Source organism: Zonotrichia albicollis, chromosome 10, assembly GCF_047830755.1.
Source record: "Zonotrichia albicollis isolate bZonAlb1 chromosome 10, bZonAlb1.hap1, whole genome shotgun sequence".
Lineage (NCBI taxonomy): Eukaryota > Metazoa > Chordata > Aves > Passeriformes > Passerellidae > Zonotrichia > Zonotrichia albicollis.
The window spans coordinates 26,834,050-26,856,714 of NC_133828.1; the positions used below are offsets into that span (position 1 = coordinate 26,834,050).

The 22,665-nt window shown below is 36.5% G+C and overlaps 1 protein-coding gene across 9 annotated transcripts in view; it reads left to right on the plus strand.

Moving 5' to 3' along the window:
• METTL8 (methyltransferase 8, tRNA N3-cytidine) overlaps positions 1-11,840 on the plus strand; it is a 36,192-nt gene extending 24,352 nt beyond the window's left edge. For 4 of the 9 annotated variants that reach the window (XM_074548503.1, XM_074548502.1, XM_074548500.1 and 1 more), the window contains exons 9-11: positions 1,223-1,329; positions 1,430-1,495; positions 2,204-3,659. In XM_074548503.1, coding sequence (XP_074404604.1) covers positions 1,223-1,329; positions 1,430-1,495; positions 2,204-2,391 — 361 coding nt within the window. In that variant the 3' untranslated portion in view covers positions 2,392-3,659. The other 5 variants (XR_012581972.1, XR_012581973.1, XR_003379613.2 and 2 more) reach the window with 5 other exon arrangements.
• The last annotated feature ends 10,825 nt before the right edge of the window (positions 11,841-22,665 follow it).

Genomic DNA, 22,665 nt, shown 5'->3' on the forward strand with positions numbered 1-22,665 from the left:
TGTTTGTGTGATAATACATTTATTACTTAAAGAATGTCATTAGAATGGGCTTGGTGTACAGAACAGTATTTGCCTAGGTCTGAGAACTGTTTCCCTGCTACTAGTGATCAGCTTTATACAGGAAAACCTTCCCTGTATAGAATATTTCTACTTTCTGTTTATTCAGACATGAGCACGAGTCACACAAAGCCAGGGTCCAGGTTTCAAAAACAGTTCAATCAGGAGACTTTAGATCTGTAATTCCAGCCATGCTGCCAGGAAGAAATTGGACAACAGTGATTCATTCAGTCACTGTGCCTGTAGAAGCAGTACTCAGATGTTCTGTCAAAATTTCTGTGGATCTTTTCCTATTAGTCTCTTAAGAATGCATTTGAGGTTTTTGTGGTTGATTTTCTGTTTTGTTTGGTTTTTGGTTTTGTTTTTGGTTGTTTGTTTTTTTTTTGTTTTTTTTTTTTTTTTTTTTTTTTTTTTTTTTTTTTTTTTTTTGAGGGAGGTGGGTTGTCATTTTTGGTTTGGGTTGTTTTTCCCCAGGGCTGACATGGATGCTTTTCTGTACATGCGTGTGTATACACACACAAAGATTTTCATGTAATTGTCTGTGTTTTGAGACCCACTTTCCAAAGATGCCTTAGTCATTACTTCCATCTCATCGAATTAAAATGACCACATAAAGGAAATGTGATTCAGATTCATCTTGCTCAATATACATTTTTTTTCTGGAAACTTTGAGAGTGGGAAATGAAAAAGAAAACCAAGGGGATCATGGTGCAGAAGTTGTGTACTTTGAAAAGATGGAAAATTCATGTAAGAGGGACACATTTATATTCAGAAAATTGTTACTTGGTAATTTCTCTCTAGGCTGTTGTGTTTAGTTTTTGATAATTGCTACTCTTGTAGTCAATTTTTAACAGACTTCAATTATGCTAGAACACACCTCTAAAATTTCATTGCAGAATTGGAAGTATTAAACTTTCTTCAAGCTGTGTAATTGTCTTTTAGATTTGCTGGATGAAATTTCTCAAAGCACTTTCACTTTTTGTGCACATACACTTCTTTCTGAGTGTGCAAAACTTCTGCTTCTATAGGCAAGGCTGTAATTCTGTGCACAGCTACTGTCCTGAACAGTCTCTTACTCATAGGCGGTGCTGCCTTTTTGGTCTGGGGCAGCAAACTTGGTTGCTTATGTTTGCAAACTTCACCAGCATCTCATCTATTCTCTAAGGATGCAAGGGGTTGTAAATAGGTTGGCTAAGCTACTGAAGCCTGGAGGAATGTTGTTATTTCGGGACTACGGAAGATACGATACAGCTCAACTTCGTTTTAAAGAAGGTAATTCCTGAATGGTTTGGTATTTTACTGTTCATTTTAGCTCTTTCTGGGGAAAAAAAAAAGTGACATGTCCTTTTTCATTCCTGCTCTAATTTCTTAGGTCATTGCTTGTCAGAAAATTTTTATGTAAGAGGAGATGGAACCAGAGTATATTTCTTTACCAAAGGTACGGAATGTTATAGTTTCATAGAATGGGTTATGTGTTTCTCAAGGTGATTTGGATTATGAAAGCTCATCTTAAAACATAAATTTAAAGAAGGTTTTATTGGCTTTTTAAAAAATTCTCTGCTTTTAAAAAGACCAAAGCTACCTGTTGTAAGAAAATAGTTTCCTTTGTATGCACACATCATTTGGGATCCTGCAATGTTGCTTACAGACGTCACTGGAAATTTCTCTTTAAGTGTGTAATTGTATGCTCAAATTTTATTATTTAACCATGCACATGATTTCTATGTTAAAATTGAGGTAAACATGCTTGGAAGGAAAGTCTGTAGCTATATATGGCATAAAAGTCTGGATAGTCATTTGTCAGGGGAAGTAGCTTTATCTTAATAATATGTGAACAGTGACCAAATGGCATGCATTTGTTTACTCAACTATGGCACCTGGAACCTTGTGAAGAAAGGGTATCTGTGGATGCTGTGAGTAATAACTAATGTGGTTTGGGCCTCAACATGACAATTGTTACTGCAATATAAATCAAGAGCTGTGAAAATGAATTTCTAACAAATCCTTATTACAGGTAGTGTCCTTTAGCTTTCAAATTGCAAAATAGATTTAATTCCATCTTTGGTTGAACTACAGGTTGGTAATTACTACATTCTACAAATGACTTTCTTTTTTAATTGCAATAATTTTTCATATGAAAAAATAGATGAGGTATGGAACATGTTCACCTTGGCTGGATTAACTGAAGTACAGAATTTAGTTGATCGGCGATTACAAGTAAACAGAAAGAAAAAAGTGAAAATGCAGCGAGTTTGGATACAAAGCAAGTTCCAGAAGCCATTGCAATCTCTGCAGAATCCTGAAGAAAGCACCAAAAGGCACCCTTGTAAATAATTTTACTCCAGAAATGCAGTACAAAATCGAACTTCAGAAACGGAAGGAAATTTGAGTACGTGTGTTTTCATTTAAGTATGCATAAATGTTGTGTTAGCCACTGAAAAGTATTAAAAAGTTCAATAAATGTATTGAACTGAAAACCTTTCTCTGACTTTCTTTTCTTTGTAAATTCATATGTGTAAGAAAAATCTGAGGGGAGATAAAGGCTATTTCTGACTTCTGCTTTATATGCAATAATCTTTTCATAACTGTGACCAGGCATTATTTTACTCCCTTGTATATGAATAGTCCATAAGTATACACCTCATTCTGTTGAAATTCATGGTATGTAAAAAGGTTAGTTTGAAGCATAATTGTTTCAAAGATTTAGAGAAACAGAGTATCTGTTCTCACTATTACCACAGACTGTGGTAATTTCCGAGTCATATCCTTTTCAACCACCGTGTCTTACAACTGTATTTCCTCTTTGGAGGGAAATTTCTTGGTGCATAAATAATGAAGACAAAAATTTTTTTCTGATTTGCATGTAGCTATGATTTCACACTAACTGCATGTGATATGTATACATATCAGATTACTCAGTGATTTTTGTCCTCCTGACTGATTTATTATGCTGTCTCTGCTTTTTGTCTACATGCTCATAAGGAACAGGTCAATTTCAAATACAATACATTACACATTTAAAGTGCTCTCGATTGTAAACTGAATATGTTTCATGTAGAAAACCATTACCAAAAATGCCAAAACAGTTCTGACACCAAATAGTTAATATTGGATAGTTGTCTGGATAAATACAAATATTATTTCTACGATAGGTTAGATATGCTAGAGGGAGGAGCAAAACCAGTAGTCCTAAGTACATTTTATTAATAGTGTCATGGATTAATGTAATCACACTAGAATTGCAATCTATCTGGCAGCTGAGATATTTTTGTTGTTTACAAAAAGAAGTTGCTTTCTTAGGGATTCTACATTAGAAAGAAAAAACACTGTTTTTTATTGGCTGGGTGGGGATATAGCAAAGGACAGGACTAGTCCTGGCCTTCAATACTTTAAATTCTTTTAAGAAGAAAAGTGAGGTGCAAGCTCTGTTTTCAAATGTAGAACATAATCCCGAAGGCTGTTGAGCTTGTATTTAAAGATTCCATTTTGCCACTCTGTTATTTTAATGTAATTTTAAATCACTTTGCCACAAGGAGGAGAGAACAAGAAAAAGGTGAATGAATAAAATAAATCTCTTTATTTAAACAAGGGTGTGGGATGCATGTAATCTATAACATGTAGTTTTGAGTGTCATTAATACAGTGACACTCAAAGTCTCTTTTGTTGTTTTGTTTTAGGCTGAAGGGTAAACATGTCACAACTGATAGCCCAGCCTGTTGATCTTTTTGCAAGTTGTTAGTTGCTACGACAAGGAGGACTGATGGTCTCTTAGGAAGAAAACCCTAAATTGTCTAAACAGGGATGCCAAATACCTTCATCCCCTTTAACCCAGATGTATTTCAAGAATGAGGTACAATAAGGGGTCTGATCCTGCATTTTTGATATATTTGAAACTCCCATTAGAGGAAAATACTGTTTTATGAATCAAGAGGCTTAGGAAGCTTTGGTTAGCAATAGCATTACTGTAACCTGCAATAAAACTCTCGTGGCATAAATCAAAGGTTAAAACACAGCTGTGTTTCTTAAAGCCCTAAGAGATTGTAGCATCCTCATGGAAAATGTAAATAAATGTCTCCTTATATTTTAAATATGTTGCTACTCTGTTTTATTAATTGTGACTTCTGAATATACATAGCTCTTAGCTAGCACAAATCATTTTCACTTGTAGAATTTTCCAGGGAAGTGATGATGATAAGTTCTTGAGCATCGTGCAGTCTTATTCATGTGTGTGACGTAAATTTTCCATTTGTAGAGGCGAATGTAATGTTTGCTTTGGCATTCACGAGGCTATATTGATTTGGGCAAGATTTTAATGTGCTGTTAGTTAAACAAAAGTGTGACTTCACAAAAAACAAACCCTGAATTTTGAATGGCCTTAAGTAAAATCAGCTGTTTCTCTTCCACAATTTACACTTCAAGTATTGGCTGCCTCTTTTAGAATAATAGTGCCTGATTTGGAAGTAATAAGATCAGCTACTATTTTAAGTGTAGAATATCCACTGTCTGAACAGTTGTAAGATTCACAGAAGAGGATATGGAAAAAGGCATAATTCCCAATAAGAACTTTTGAATCTGAGTTGCACTTCCTGTATTTTGGCTTTATGACATTTTAGTTTTCAAAAAGCTTAATCAAAGACATATTTTTAAAATGCTTCCAAATTATCTGTATTAAGCAAGGAGGACTACTGAAATAAAAGAAGAAAAAGTGATGCAGGCATCTATATAGGAAAGGCAGTTTAAAACGGCTAATTGTTTATTTCTGGAGGAAAGAAAAACTAGTTTATTAATATAGGAAACTGCACTTAAGTTTCACTTTTGACATATGAAGTTGATTTTTTAATCAAATGTGTACCTAAAATTAATTAATACATATTCTATAAATATAAAACATTTTCATTTGTAATTGCAAATTTTCTTTAATTTTTTGTGGAGTTCTTGTTGGTTGTTTCAAGCATGGCTTCCTAATGGCAATTAGAGAAAGGTGGTCTTGCCAGATCTGAGCTTCAGCTTCATTGGCTTTGGCTTGCTTTATGAATACTATGTCTTTTTTGTCCAGATGTACATGGTACTTACTGGCTTAGACCTTGCTTAGTTTTTAAGCAAGTGTGAGGCAGTTAAAAAGTAAAGAAAGTGACCAACTTTTTTTCTTACACTAATTTTGAAGTATCTAGTCAATAACAATTTGCTCATATAAAAAAATATGTTGCCTTTTTCTTAGCAAAATGAAGGCAGATGCTTGTGCCACATTCACAAATGCACTGAATCTGCAGAGGACAGCCAAATGCAGCCATGATAAGTAGAACTCTAGGAACACCAGGGAAAAACTTATTGTCTTGGAAACTGCACAGCTAATCTCCTGATTCTGCTGGTTAATAATGGCTAAAAGGTTATAGCAAACAACCCCAGAATTTGTATTAAACAATGGTGGAAATCACTTTACATAAATTCTGCTACTTTGTTTTCATTTGTGGTGTGAACTTTACTCACTGTTCCAGTTTGCTCTTTGATCTGTTGACATATGGTTTGCTTCCTCTTTTTCCTATGTTTAGTGGACAACTGAGCAGTTTCCCAAGGAGCTATATACACAAACATTTGCAGTAAAGTTGGTTGTCTGAGTTATTGTTAGAATTGAAAAAAGGGAGACTTATTTCCTTCTGTACAGATTGCTTTATCTTTTAGTGTGACTGCAATGAATTGTATAGATGCTAAATTCTATATAGTGGTAGTGGCCGTGGTTTTTAATAATTTTAAGTCAAGTTTCAGAGAATCATAGAATAGTTTGGATTGAAAGGAACCTTAAAGATCATCTAGGTCCAACCTCTCTCCTCCAGGCAGGGACACCTTCCACTAGACCAGGTTGCTCAAAGTCCCACCCGACCTGTCCTTGAATATGGGTATATTATCTGTTCATATATAAACCACTTCTTCTCCATACAGCATCTTCATAATGGGTGGAAATAAAACATGTATACACGTTGCAAAAATATTAAACACTGCTATTGTTAATAATACAGTTCACTTTGCATTTCAGTGAACTGCATTTCAGTTTATGTAAACTTCTCTCCACATTTGGAACAAGGATGGACGTGAGGGGTTTTTTACATCAGTTATGTGCCAGTTCCCCGTCTCTTAAGAATCATCCAGGATCTGGACAAGGTAAGTTTCCTATATGTGGTTGCACTTTGTGTGTAGTCATTAAGAACAACATGGGTTGCCATGGGTGTCTTAGCAGGTTCTCCTTTTTACCTGTGCCTCCTGGCATGCAGGTCATGCCTGGATTGGGCTTTGAGCTGAGAAGGAAACTTCTCTGTTGAGAGACCATCCTTCACCTCTTTCTAGTACCTCTCTCTAAAAGGAAAACTTGCCTGATTTGAAAGCAAGAGCCATTCATGCAAGAGGGGAGAAAGATGAAGATGCAGGCAAGAGAGGGAGTGAGAGTTTCCTCTGGGAGCTAGGGTGAGAAGCAATCTTGGATAGACTGGCCAAGAGAAATGAGATACAGAACAGGCAACAGAGGAACAGGACGCTGTGGACATGGTTTACGGAGATTTGTAACAAGATACAGTGTGACAGGATGAGGACCTTGAGCCTAGACATGAATGAAATGAAATTAATTAATTAAATTATTTAAATTAAAAAATAGAGGAGGCAAGAAGAGAAAGGGGACTATTTATCACAAAAACAGGGTAAAATCTGGGTAAGCAAAGCAATCAGTCCAGGACTGGAGGTAGAAAGACATAGCTTCAAAGTTTTTATTCTCCCAAATGGTAATGTATTTTCACATCTTAATGGAATATTACAGGTTTTCTCTTTCATCCATATGTGAAAAATGCATTTCAATATATTAAAAAGATTGAATGTTTCATTTGTTGTAGGTTGTATGTGCTATGCACATGTTTTCAACAGTGCAAGCAAGTGTATGATACACCTGCTTTTGCTTTCTCCTCAGGGAAAAATGTTTTTACCATCTTTCAAGTAGCATCCTATAGTGACAGAAGCTACATTCCTAACCTCCTGGGAAGCAAATACCAGAGAATAACAGAAGTGTCTATACCCTGAGTGTGTGCAATCAAGGTAGAACAATTAAATTTACTCCATGTGTTCCCGTGATGTCCCATTTAAATCAAGACAATATCTGCAGATTATCACTGTGAAGAGCCTCCCAATATCAGTTTTTGTTATACTTGCATCTGTTCAACGGAATTTACAGTGAATTTGTATAAACTAGAAATAAAACTTTAAAAAAACAGCAGAATAGGCTTCATCTGGGATCAGAGCAATTTAGAGATGGAATATGTTTTGTTATTTTAAAACACTTGTGGTTGCAGAGGAGCACTTATCCAAGAGGCTGAAAATTTTGCTTATTTGAGGTGTAATGTCTGTCAAGAATATTAAAGCTAATATCCATGTTTTGAAGCTTTGTATACTTAATCTTAGCTAAAGCTATCTTGTCAATTGTTGCTGTGAAAAAGGAGTTAGCAACAAGATAGTCTCATTTTCAGAGGATATTTTATTGATCGGGTCGCTACAATTTTGAAGGGAACTCAAAAGATTAAGGAAGCAAGTGAATTAGCTTAATAAGGTGAAAACCCACAGATGACATATACAATGTGATAAATAATTAGATTAGAATAATCCAGGCATTCCTGGATTTGATACTAAATGAAATTTTAAATTAATTAAAAAACCAGAGTTGGTGTATCCTCCTAGTTATAAAAACAAGCCAAATGTTAAAATGTTTAAGTATGATGTAAAAATAGAATGCTCTATAGCTGCTGCATAAATCCAATGTATAGTCTTCTCTGTAGTGTGTCATGTTCAGTGAGAAGAAAAAGATGCAGCAAAAATAGATAGTGAAGTTTTTTCATGTCTCTAGGAATTTTCATATGAAAACAACTTTGGGAATTGAATGGTAGACAGTGTGAGAATGGCATGTAATGTTATGCTTTAGTATTTAGAAGGTCTAATTTATACTTTACATGACACAAAAAGCAAGATGAATTAGTCAAGTTGGCAGGCAACAAACTTGCATTGTATATATTTATCACCATACTCTATTAAAACAAGGAATCACAATGTTCACAAGGTTAAAAGATTGGTGAGTTACCAAAAACTGGTTGTATTAGATTTTTCCATTTGCATTTTTATATGTGTGAATGGGAAATTTTGCCTATTTACTGTTCAAGATTTTTAAATGCTTCCATTAAAAAACCAAAGAAACAAAGAAATAACAATCGTAAAACCTTTGTCATTACCTTTTGTGAGATCCTAACATTACTCAACATTCAGCTCAACAGTAGAGCTGAAGAATAGGCCTGGATACAAAATGGGTCCAGTAGACACAGTTACAAAATTAAGAAAAGATAGAGGGGGAACGGAGAAAAATAGAGGACATAATAATTGGCATGACAACATGAAGTCCTGTAGCAATCATACAGCACTTAGTATTTTATATGGAATGACAAATTCAGTGCAGTTCCTGAGAGAGCAGGAGAGAGACAACAGTGTTGCCGCCCTTCCCTGTCTCTCCTGATGTAAACTGGCACCTGGACAAGCCAAAGGCCAAAGAGTGAAAGTAGTTGGTTTGCTATAAGAGTTACATTTAATTAATTATGGTCACTTGAGGGTGGTTGTTTTGGAGGGTTTCAGTACAAAGCCAGCACTAATTTTTTCTTTCCTTAGTGTCAAGCACACTGTAGCCTCCATTTCCTTCTGATATACCAAGTGCTCTTTAAATGGAGGAGTGTGTCTTTCAACTTGAATAAAAGGGTTGTTGTGCAGTGTAGCATTTAGCAGATGGGCTTAGAGAATCCAAACCCACCAGCAGTCTTTTATTTTACACTAGGAAAGGCTTTGCCATTTTAATGGCTCTGTTTGCTACATTCCCTACTAAGCACAGTAGTCAGATGTTGTTCTGAGGAATAGGGCAGCTTAGCTTCCAGTGACATTGATTACACTCAACAGTGAGAGCATGAGAAAGAGAAGTGGGTGGAGAAGTGAAAAGGCAGTGTGAGGCATTTCAGGGAGGAGATTTGCACTCCAGCACTTGCATGTGGGTGACAATCCCTCAGAGAAACAATTTTTACTCTGAAGTGGAGCAGAGTTGAGTCTTCTGTGCTCACTTCAGGTTTAATCTCCATCCCTGCAAACTACCAGTGCAGCCTGTAGTTAAATATGCATTTACTTAAAATGAAAAGAAAATAACAGTAGCGAGAAGCTGCATTTTTAGCATGGAGAGAGATGCTGGTGTGTTAATCCCTGGCATAAATGGGTGCAATTCTCAATGACAATGCTAAGCCTGTTTACACATGGGCTGAGCTAAACCCAAAGATGACACACAATGCTGATCAAAATCATTCATTTAATCCCTTTTGAATTTTTGCGATCTAAGAACCAGAGATGTTTGTGTTAAGAAAAGGTGATATGAAAAAGCTGTCATTGTGGACCATGACTTTCTCTGACATATAAATTACGACAAATAGTCATTATCTTATTTTAGATTAAAACGTCATCTTTTTATTCAAGAGTGAATATTAGTGAATTGGATAAATCATCTGTGATAGTTACCAAACTCTGAAATAAGATCTGCTTTTTAAATTAGAAACAGTCTAAGCTAGCTTATGCAAAGAAAGAAAACCAAAACCATCCTGGCAGTAATTCTACATTCTATTTTACCAAAGTTTATGAGGAATCAATGCAATCAACAAGAACCTTGGGTTTAGTTTCTTTTTCTTTTCATGTACTTATTTTAATTGCAAAAGAAAGCAGATGGAAAAGGAAGCTGCATGGTACACAGTCTACAAAAAATGCAAGTATTATTATATCACTTGAGATATTTAACAAGCTACTAAATCACACTCTTCTTCTTGCATCAATTGCCTGGAGGCAGAATATCAGAAACAGTAAATATTTATTTTACTTAAAAACAATGCTAGTAAAAGGCCTCAGGGTTTAATCTGAAAGAAAAAAAAATCTTTGATTCATTGACCCATATTTCCAATGTCATTTATGTCAGTTTAAGTCCAGAAGACTCTCAAAGTCTGTAGAGCTTCTTCAAGATATTGACTAGTTGCTCATAATTGAAATCCAAATTAATGGCATGTGCTTTGGTTTTGGTTAGAGTAGGATTAATTTTCTTCACAGTGGCTGGTATGGTGCTATGTTTTAGATTTGTGCTAAAAACAGGTTGGTTATATAGAGATGTTTTTGCTATTGCTGAGCTGCATTGCACAGTATCAAGGCCTTTTCTGTTTCTTGCACTGCTTACCAGTGAGAAGGCTGGGGTTGCGCAGGGGTATGGGAGGGGACACAGCACAGCTGACACCCACTGACCAAAGGGATGTTACAAACCATGGAGTGTCATGCTCTGCATATAAATCTGGGGAAAACAGAAGGGAGGGAGGGACATTTGGAGTGACAGTGTTTGTCTTCCCAAGTCACCATTGCGTGTGGTGGAGCCCTGGCTGTCCTGGAGATGGCTGAGCAGCTGCTGGCCCGTGGGAGGTGCTGAGTGAATTCACTCTTTAGCTTTGCTTGCGTGCACAGCCTTTGCTTTACCTATGGAACTGTCCTTATTTCAACCTGTGACTTCTCTTGCTCTTACCCTCATGACTCTCCCCCACTCCACCAGAGTGGAGTGAGTGAGTGGCTGGGTGGTGCTGGGGTTAATCCCTGACAGGGCCTAATACTACCTGTAAAGATGAAATTACAAACAGACATTAAAGTACAAAAATAATTTATTCACTACTCTTATTTTGTTTAAGGGCTAAAATTTGGTTTGCTCACATATGTGTTTATATTTTTGTGGAGGATATTCAGAATTTTTTTATCCTAATAAATTCTGTGGTGGATAATACGTTTTATGAAACTTAATAACCAACCAGATAAGCATGATTGATTAAGGTAAGTGATTTTTAATAAAATCCTTAAGACATGTTTATATTTGTTGTTTTTCTCTCAGATACTTGAGAAAATTACTGTGGGAAAGTATGCCTATTCTTAAAAGACCTTTGAAGTCTAAAATAACATCATTTGTGAAGGTAGGAAAAAAAACCAATAAGGGAAAAATGGCTTTTTTTAATGCATTTTCAGAAAATAAAAATGCATATTTATGTTTTCCTATGTTTTTACACTTCACAGACGTGTTATTTCATTACCAAAAGACTGCACAATGCATGTGACTCTAAGGAAATCCAGTAAAGCAATTTCATCTAAACTTATATTATGCTTTGGGCTTCCATTTTGTTTCCAATTGCTCGTTCTCCTTTTTCTAAATTAGTAAATCAGATTAAAAAAGAAAGCAAACATGGCACTCTGTGGAAATCACAGATAGCTGAAGGTAATGCAGGCAAATACTAGCTAAGTGGTTTTTCCGGTGGACTTCCCTTTCCTATATGAGATCAAGAATACAGCTGTCTTATCTGATGTGTTACCAGCAATTTTTTTTTTGGTAAAGGTATGCTATATGTATGCTTGTGATATTTATATCATTTTTATATTCTTGTTTCCAGCTACACCACCTTTGGATTTATCTTAATAAAGCTTTTGGAGACTCTCAAGTGGAGTGTAAGTAAGTATTAGACATTTTAAGTATACATTACATAAGTATTACTGGTTGTAATCTTAAAGTGAATAAATAAAAAGTTTAACATAAACATGCATGTGTATCCATGTGTAACTACATAAATAATGACAATTTCAGGCCTCTTGGTTTTCATGCCCAGCTTGTTTGGTCAGATCAGCAATGAATGTGCAAACTTTCCCCAGTGTAGCCTAGAGCAACCTTTTCTATCTTTTCAAGAGTGTCAGTACTCCCTCTTTTAAAAACAAAACAAAGCAAAACCACAACAAAATAGTTATTACCAAAGATAAGCCTAACAGGCTTAAATTATAGATATACATACATGTACATATGTGTATGTGTATGTTTAAAAATAAAATGAGGGCATAGAGAACATCAGCAAGCTGAGAGGTAGAGAAGTGGAAATTGGCTGGCATCCAAGTAAAGAAAGGTCCAGCCATGAGAAAAAAGAAATTCTTTAAACAGGCATTTAACACAAGGAGAGAGAGAAAGGTTGTTCACTTAGAAGTTTTTCCTTAAACAAATGGTTGTATGGAATGAGTAGTAAAAGAAAAGTTAATAAAGGTCTTTCTGTTATTAATCTGGAAAAGTATACAAGCCATAACTTTCACGTTTGGACTTTTGAAGCTCTTTTATGCGAGGGGCCTGCTGGGGATCTGCATTCTTCTGGAGTCAGTATGGATGCTGAGTCATCAGGAAAGCTGGCCATTTGGTTTTTGGTTTCTAAATATAGAGGTGAACATTTAAAGCCCTAATCTGCTAACAATGGGCATTCGTATGCAGTGTTGGTGACATGAATGATTTCATTCTTAATAGGGTTGTATCAAAACCAAGCTGTGCTTGTGTGACACGTAGTCCTGAAGAGCTATGGTTTCTGTGACAAAAAATTATTTTAAATTTAAAAATTATTAAAAGAAATATAGAAAAGCAACAAGTTTCAGTCTCTGATAAGCATCAGAACCCTCTCATGGGAGCTTGTGTATCTTTGCTATATGCAGAGGAGATGGAACAACTAGACTTTGCGGGAGGGAACATAAGAGCAACCTAAATTAAGGAAGGAAGCTTAGATTAAGCCTTAGAAGGGGTGAATTATGATACTTTGATTGGGTTTTAGCTATTGTATTCAGGGAATAAGAAGTTTGTGGGAGTCTGCCTGAAAATTTTCAGTTTGATAATAATATTGAATAATATTATCAGAGATTTATAGTAACACCACTTTTGCAGCTGATGTACTATACTAGCATTCAGTACATAGATTGGTGTGGGGTTTTTAAATTTCTGATGAAGTTTCTGCACACTTGGTTTGTTTGGAAACTTTGCTAAAGTAGGACCTATGACATTCAAAATGCTGTAACAGAATCAGAATTAACACAGGCATTTTCACTTTCACTTTAGATAAATTTGTATGATTCAGTATTCAGCAGTAAGAGCTCATTCTTTATGAAGCAAGCTTTTACATTGGTGGTTCCGTGTTTTATTTTAACAGCATTCTGTGCCTTCTGCATAGATCCTAGCTGAAGAGATGCTGGCTGAGTTCTTTGCCACCTGAAAATGTGGGACAGGGAGGGAGCAATCCTGCCTGGTCAGCAATACTATCAGTTTGGCTAAGTCACCTCAGCCAGTGACTCACCCTGGCTCTCTCTGCTCAAATCTGCTGCTGCAGAGTGTGTGCAGCACGGGTGCCATCTCCTCATCCAGGTCTTCCAGGAAAGGGAGTCCTCAAACAAGCTGGGAGCTCCCATGGGTATTGTTCTGGCAGGCTAGTCTGGCCCAGGGGTGCTCCAGTGCTTGGCTCTGCTCTATTGAAGCACATGCTTCAATATTTAGATTGCTTACACTCCAAGCGGGCAAAACTCCTTGTAACTGAATTAGGAAAGACTATCTAGTAAGTGGATGGCAGCAGAGGAAAGACTGTTTTGAGGAAAAATAGTTTTTTTAATTTAAACTTTGTGTCTAACTTTCATCCTGAGAATACACAGTATGTTTCAAGAGCTATTTTTTGTAGGTGAAATAGCTGGGAATGGAACTCTTTAACAGGATGTAAAAAACCTGTAGCTATGTTAAGTGACAAAGCTCTGGCCATTGCATCCAGCATGCAGTGCTTTTGTACAGTGGCAGCTCATGTGCAGCTGATTCATCTGTCAAAAACCAGCCGTTACCTTACTGTAGGATGTGAGCTTCAAAATGAGGCTGTGCCCTCATTTTCTGTGAGAACTTAAAGCAGGCAAAGTTTGAGGGTTTAAAAGTTAGTCAGGCATGCGTGAGTTATGAGGCCATGACAAATTAAGGACTCATTAAATCTTGAAAATACTTGGATTTTATCCGTTTCCTTCCAGCTGGTGTAAGACTAACTTGATTTTACAACAAAAGGGGGTTTCTTGACAATGTTATAGCAGCATGATGAGAAGAATCTTTTTTTGATTGAACAAGGACAAAGGACTCTCCTGGCACTAAAAGGTCTGGCCCTAGCCATAATCATCTTGTCTGTTCCTCTCATGGAGTTTCTTGGCAGCGTGTAGGTGGAGTCAAGGTCTCTGGGCTCCAGAAGATAAATGCCTAATATGTGACCTACAAGTGTATTTTTGCTGTCTATGGTAGTTATAAAGAAAACAGGAAAGTCCTGGTTTATTCCAGTAGTAGAAAAATGTTTATTATCCAGCCCATTTCCTAATGTTCTTTGGAGAAGACTGACTCCTTATTTCAATTATGCATGGTATGCTGAAGCTATTAATTTGGGAATTTACTATTAGTTTCTATTATAATTATCTTTATTTTGGGTGCTGTCTTTGCACAGACTGAAAACCATGATACATGTCTTTTTCTTAATTGAACTTTTTACTGTTATTTTTCTATGTTGTACCTACAACATTCCAAATACTAGTTATTTCATGTGTTCTACCATAAATATATAATAGTGAGGAAAAAATACAGAATACAGCTGAGGTGGGACAGAGATATGGAATGAGTTATTGGTTGTCTAAAATACAGCCACAATTCCAGCTTAAGCTCTTAACACGGTGTGACCAGTTATTATGTCTTGTTTGAACCTTATGTGAAAAAAGCCTCATGGAAAATGCAACATATTTACTCTGTTCACAAAACTGCTGTGCTTCTTTTTCCAGTTTCACTCATCCCTGTTAGTTCTGACAATGCTGCCACATGACTTGTGATAAAATTAAATTCCCATGAAAACCCCACAAGTTTGGGGTATAAAATATACTTGTGAATTTCTCTAATGAGTGTGCCTTGCCATAAAGAGCCTACAGCAGCCTACTGGTCAGTGGCTATTATATGCACAAATAAAGTCCCTCTTGTGAGAACACCTCTGTTATTACACTCCTAGTATAATATGACATGTTTTCTTTCATGTGATTCCTAGGATGACCCTGTCTCAAATTTGATGCAACAAATATTATGAGGGTTCTGACCCTCAGGAATCAAGTAAAAGTTTTGCCACAGACTTCACTTAGAGACAAAATCTCATCATAAAGAAATGTCATAGTCAGATCTAGAACTGCTGGGCATACCTTTTCAGGGTTCTGTTGACACTTTGATGAGTGTAATATCAAGACTTGTTGGGCTCTTTTGGCTAAATGAAAAAGAAAGAAAAAGGAAAAATTGCTGCAGTGTGAGTATATCTGTACATTGCTGTGTTGTCAGACCTGCTTTTTAAACTAGTTTTTAAGTTTCTATAAGAAATGCTTTAATAAAATACTAATAAGGGGATGTTCTGTTCAGCAGTCACAGAAAAGAAGCAGCCCAGAGTCTGTATCTGCTCCATACAGAAAAGGCCCATAACAGATGCAGCGGAATGACTTAATATGAAGAATTTTGAAAAAGGAAGCTAAGCTATTCTGTATTCTCATTTATTAGACAGGGAGAGGGAACTGAAGAGTAACCTTTAAGGAACTCAAATTGCACCTGAATAATTTGCATTTAGAAAGGATGTTCCTTTCATGTTCACTCGGTTTATTGAATCCATGCTAGATTCCTGTAAATGCTACGCAGGTTTTGCATCTCCAGTACTTTGCCTAAATGAAAGACTAACCTTTGGAATCTGGCTTGGCTATATTACATTTATGTTTAGTCTAATAGAGGTGAAGAAAGTCATTGAACTGGATGGCACAAATTCCAAATTCTCTTGGTCCTTTGGAAGCAGCTTTAACAACAATCTCACTTGGATGTTCAGAGTGACAGGAATTAACATCATTCCTGTACATAGGAACATCCTACTACTTGAAACAGCCTGCACAAATTCATGTTTCAGTAATCTACAAGGGCAGAGTGTGGTGCTGAAGGAGGAAAAGCTGAATATACTTTTCATTCCTGTGAGAAATTAAAAAGAAGGCAAGTGCTTTGAGTGGTAAGCAAGTCTGCCTTCATTTTGATTCTACTGGTCTGCCAAAAAGAAACTTCAAACAATGCCTATTTTACTGAACAAAGATATTTTGAAAATGATTGTCTTAAGGAGCTGTGGGGTTGGTGTGAATGTGATAGAGGTAATTTTGTTCTTTTAGTGTACAGTATATGTTGACAGTAAATTCTTCCTTCAGACAGTGGTTATAAGAAGTTTTGCCTTGGGGGTTACACAAAATGCTGTATTAGAAGTATAAGAAAAATCTTGCTTTTTATGTGGGACTTCTTAATAATACACCTATTTCAATCTCCTTCTTTTTCAGGGTTTGTGTGTAGATCTCTCAGGTATCTTGTACAGTCTTTGTGGGCAAGATAATATTTAACAAGGTGCTTGAGACTTGTAGTATTTTGGAATTTGTGATTTTTATGCAAAAGCAAAATCATATTGAAATCAGACAGGAATATATTTGTGAATTATACTCAGGAACTGCTTTGTGGAAAAATACCCAAATCAGTAATAGAGAATAGATATTTCATATTCTATTTAATATACTTAGCATTAGACACATCAGATTTTAAGTAGCATTTTTGAGTTTATTCCTAGCAATAAGTACTTGTTTGTATTAAGGCAGGGGGATAGTTTGGTTCTCATCCTGAAAAGCAAGAAAAAGCTAATGCCTTTGTGGACTCTGCACTCACACTGTCTTTAGGGGAACTTAGCAATAACAGTGCAATTGCTCTTTCAGCTGGAGTCTCAAGTGTCCTGAGTTATTCTGAATGTGTGTTAGCCTCAGTTATTGGCACCCTGGTCCTAAGATGGAATTTTTTCTTCCCCTCCTCTGCAGCATTTCTTGTCAGAAGAGCTACTCTTACCCTTTACCACATGATGGTAGAAGGGCTAGAGTTTGGAATGACAGTACTGAAAAGTGAAAGCTTCTTTAAAAGAGGAATCTTAACTTTTTTAAAAAAAATTCCTATGTAATCTTTGCTTTCATTTTGTTGAATCCCATGACAAGAAACTATCCAGTAAACAGTTTACTATTGCTAAATGTCAGAACTAAATAACAAGAGCCATGGATAAGATAACCAGCATAGTAAAGGTTGACTAAAGCCATATATAAACAAAGGCTTAGACAACCTGCATATTTTTGCATGTGTCCCATTAGCAAAAAAAGGCATGGCATGGCTGCAATCCTCAAGTTCAGTACAGCTGCTAAACGAATTGGTTATGAACCTGTGTAAGAAGTTGACCCACCCTGGTGAATAATCATCTCACCTCACCCATTGTTAACTCAGCTGGGTTAGAGTGGAGGGGTTGTGGTAACATGCACAGCAGTAAGTTTGGCACTGAAGACTTGCAGCTAAGACAGAAGAATGCTGTGTATTCTCAGAGATGGAGGATACAGCTCACCTGTTCTTCTGCATCTTCTGTTCTTTGCTCTACCTATTCAAAGAATAATAAATTGGTATCAGTATTCTGCTCTATTTTCTCTAGGCACTCCAAGAATGAGATTTGAAGTACTTAAGAGATCTACTAAAGCTCAGAAATAAAACATCAGTCATCTAAACCAATGGATTTTCTGAAGTAAGAGCAAGGTTTGACCATGACAGTGTTTTCTTTGGAAACAGTTCAGCCCTGTCTCAGAAACTACAGATAAGGAACATAAGTATCCATATTTGTGTGCATGTGTGGGTAAACCAAAATAAAAATTCCAAAACAAAGCAAGGTGACTTGCTTCTTCCCAGCTCCATGTAGAATCGTAGAACTACATAGATAGCAGTTGAGTTGCTTTGTGCATGCCTGAGGTATGGTCAGGAATCAATATAGAAATGCATTAAAAATAGATAATGTGCAGAAATGTCTTGCTGCTATTTTGTTTGCCTCTAAATGTTGTTGTAAATAAATGAATATGTGCAATTGGCCATGGATTATCCTTTATACTAAAAACTCAATTTGGAATAAGTTTTACAGCATACTTCATAACTTCTTTGGATTTTTAAAACTTTTTAATAACTTGGCATATGAATTTATGAGTGTGCTGTCGTACTGTCATCAAAAAGAAGATCAAAATAGTGACTAGAATAAGTGAAAAGGAGATAGAACTGGCACAAAATCTGTACAGAACAAAGAAGTTATCTTTATTATTCAAAGTACAACTCCCGTTGGGAACTTGCCTAGGTATCATATAAATCATGATGGAATAGGTCCTCTAATGAAGGACCATTATGATGGGAAGCAGGTAGTCTCCATTTGAAATAAAAAGCTAGGCACAATTATCCTGGTTGTTAGCGTGCAAGCAGCTGAAAGAGCCCTGTGTGTTATTAGGCACTTACCCTTGCTACCTGAAGTGGAATTGTCTGATAGGAAAATTGGGTGGGACTTTCTGTGGAGAAAAATGCAAATTGTGTACAAAGTTGTCTGTATGAGTCTTATGGCTGATTTTAGTGGTTTAAGGTTAAGTTTTCTTGTTAACGAAGTAAGTATTTTGGCTCTTCCTAAGGACTGTAAACTTTATTGAGCGCATGCATGACAAGTAATCTGATAGCAAACTATGTCTTCTTTGCCCCCCTAGTCCCTTAAACGTTGGCTGAATCCCTTCATCTGAGACAGGCATTGCTTTCACTGTTGTTGCTACGACAGATTAATATGAATGGTGAATCTATCTTTGGAAGGCAGAAGATGAGATGCATTGTCTTTTAGTGGTCAAGTCTGATAGACATCCTCTTTTATGTGTCAGTATTGAGTCTTACAAAAGATTTTTCAAAGTGAAAATAAGTTTTCCTGAGAGAGAAAGATAATAAATAAAGGATTAGTAACTCCTACTGTGAAAGTCTAGCCCTATTTCTAATGCTAGGCTAATGGTTGGTATTTGTGATCCTAAAGGCCTATGATTCTAATGAGAGATTTGCTCCTGACTTCAGGATGATCACAGTTTTACTCCTAAGGAGCAGTTGGCCTTTCCTAGGAAAGCTAATGTATAAAATACAGCCTCTGCCAGCACATCATGGATGCAACATGATGGGAAGAGGATGACACTGAATGACATCCATAACCAATAGTAGCTGCTGTGAGCATCCTGTCAATGGGTGTACTAATGTTAGTCACCAGCTTGATTAATGACATGGAAACTCTCACTCTTTTCCCTGAATAGTGTCTGAGTGCCTCCTGCCAGAGCAGTGGAGATCACCTTCTGCTGAGCTTATACATACATGCAGGAATGGAGCCATTATGGGTGCTTCAGTGCATTGTGTAATCGCCTCTTCCAAATGAAGGGGGCTCTGAGGCACCATTCAGTCATTCAGTTTGTACCTGCCTGGATTTGTTTGCACATGTACAATCAGCTGGCTCGCAGACCAAGGGGTGCCTTGTGGCTTTAAGCTCAGCAATGGCTGTAGTCTGTGTTACGGAATTTTTTGTCACTATAAAAGAGAAAACAAGACTCGTACTAAAGATGGCCTCAGAATTTCTTTGCAATGATCCTCCCTGAGAAACTTGAAGTTTCTCGATCAAAAATGGGAAAACACTTGAAGAAATATGTATGCATGGTAGAGAGAACTTGAGAAGGCAAGAAAAGGATTTCATTGAATAATTTCCAAAAAGTAAAAAAGAATTATTTATATCAAACCAGAGGGAGACAGAACAGTAGTGTGAGGGGACAGAATCCTTTTACTCTCTGAAAGTACTGGAAATTTTACTCAAGACTGGGCAGAGTTCTGCGTTGTGGTATTAGATGTCAACATCCTGAGAGTCAGCTTGGCACAGTGAGACTACTTCATTGCCTCATTTCATGCTAGTGTGTTTCAGGCTGTGTGCTAAATATGTCCAGAACTTGGCTTTTTATTCTATGTGAAATAGATTAAATTCTCCTATTTTGACAGGGAATATCTTTAGCAGTATGCCCTGAAATGCCTTGGGGATTCAAGCTGTCCCTTAAGCAATGCTGCAGACGATGCAGGTTTGATTTTTTTTCTCTCTAATATATGAACTGTGACACTAGATTCATCCTGGCATACATCTGTCAGACCAGACTGAAAGCATTCAGTTAGAGCCACTTCATTACCAGCACAGAGCCAACAAATAGGGGACAATCTAAAAAAGGGGGATTGAAATATAGCATAGATGAGAAATATATCTCAAAATAAGGTCATAATGGAGGATATAAATTGCACAGCAATCCAGACAGCAACAGGACATCCTCAAAATATGCTACAGCATCTGCATGCTGATACTGACTTTTACAGATATGCAACAAATGTGGATTGTTTGTGAAATGAACAGCTACAGGTCAAGATGTAACATAACAGAAAAAACAACTTTGCAAATATAAATATTTATTATTAGTGGACTGTAATTGCTTCCTACTAAAATTGGTAAGAATTATGAACCCAACCCCCTTTAGTACTTATTGGAGAATTAGAAGGCTAATGAGAGAGTGTAGCAAAAATCCCTCTTCTGCCTTCTAGAAAAATCAGCAAAACTAGACCATAATGAAGAATACTCTTGTGTATTGAGAGCTACTGGGCTGCAGATCCACCACTAAAAATCTCTAGTGCTTGATACTGAACCAAGAAAAGAAAAATACAAAATGAAAAATCCTGCACTGGCTGAAAGACGTGCAGAATTCTTTCCCATCTCTATTTGTTTTGATTGTTAATGCTTGTGTGAAACACTGCTGAACTGCCATACAGCAAATTCTCAGCAGGAGATTAATGTGTCTGGTTTGATCTTCGAGCTCCTTTGATAAGATGCAGGTAAGAGTTAATGTCATCTCTACATATTGTGGCATGTTTAACATATGCTATTCCTTTCTGGGTTTGCTTGCTGTTTCAGTACTTAACTTATGACCTTTTCTTTTTTTAATTTAGCCATTGATTACACCCCGGGATATGTGATTCATTTGAACTGCAAAATCCCTATTTCTTGTGGTACTAATAAGCATTGTGCCTAGTGAAAGCTGTGGCAGAAGAGAAAAGGAGGAGGCCTAGCAGTCTTGACACTGTCTTTTGTCTGTGTCACAGCAAGGGGAGAAGGAAGGATGTATAGGAATTGTCTTATCATCGTGCACATATATACATGTACATAAGCATTTTTAGTTGTTTATCTAATCCCTTGGATGCTTTTTCAATGCCTGTCTTGACCCTTTGTCCTTGAAGTAAGCAAGGAAAAACTATATGACAGGCATTTAATTTTTTTCTTTCTCAAGAACAGCTAGTGTCTCTTGTGCTGAGATGAAAATGGGACTTTGTGGAAAGCCAAATTTCAATTAACACATCAAAGGGCAGTTTGTGGTGTTCTGCCTATAACTAGGATTTAAGTGAGTTGCAGGACTCTGGGAATTTTGTGTTTTCCTATAGGCTCACTTACTGCATTCCTGCCTCACCTACTTTTCTGCTCTTCCTCTGCTTCTCTGAAGGGGACAGATGAAAGCAGTATAATCTTGTTGAATATGGTTCTTGCTGATGAATTAGATGAGCAGCTGCTGGGAACAGCCTAGGAATACAATTTGGTGAAAAAAAGAGATGAGATACAAAAAAAATCCCTTATGATACCATTCATTCTATATGCAGTATTATACCATATTGGTGGAAAAATGGGAAGGCCTAAAACTCAATTTCACTTTGAGCTGGTTTAAAAAGAAGCAATTCTACATACATTGCAGCCACAAAAACATATATTTATAAGCACAGACTTTTACTTTCTAGGTAGCAACTGCACAGCTGTATACATTTGATTTTTTGCATGCATAAGAACTTACTTTTACAGGCAAACTATTGTACTTTCTTCTCAGTATTACCCAAACGGTTATGCTAATTCTTACATTATGTAGTTCATCTCTTTTCTTTGTGCTTTAAACCAGCTTGGGAAGGGGGAGAAAATCCTACATTTTGGCATGCAGGACAATCAAAAATCCAATCCAGAAAATGGAAAAGTCATTGGTGTGTCAGTGTTCCTGCAATATCCTCCAGCTCACATTTTTGTATTGTAAAAACCCAGCATGCAATTGTGTGTTAAGACTGGAAATTAAAGCTAATCTCCTCAGTTGCCTTATGAATGTTATACACCAAGTGAAGCAATAGTATTTTGCTTTCTTGTCTTGCTAGTTTAGTGAATTCTTTCAAAGTTCTTTTTCACCTGGTAGAGTCTGGGAAACACACAAAGAATTAAACACACCTGTCTACAGAGATGAAAAAGAATTACATTGATCTTGGATCAATTACCACTTAGTGTAGTTCCAGTAATTCGCATATTTTGGAAAGCTTGATGGGGATCTTGGTAATATAGAACCTGCTAAAGCCTTTGGCCATGCATCCCATGTTTTGCACCAATGTCTGTGGTTTACTGACTTGTTTTCTTTCATCCCACTGCAGGCCAGTAGTAGGAGTTGGATTCTTTTCTTGATTGGTGAGTTTAAAACAACTGAAAACCTTCTTATGCTATGTACATTTTGTAAACTACAAGCTTGATTTGAAAACATAACCATTTTAGAGTTTTAGGCAAGTAATTTTAAATAAATAATTTAAAATGTTACTCTGGAACAGAATTTTTTTCATGCTTAGAAAAATGGAAGAGGCCTTTTTGATAGGTATGAAAAATGGAAAAAGAAACATGCATTTTTAAAAAATCAACTCTTATAAATAATCTAAAAGTTTATTAGTAGTTATGAAGATTT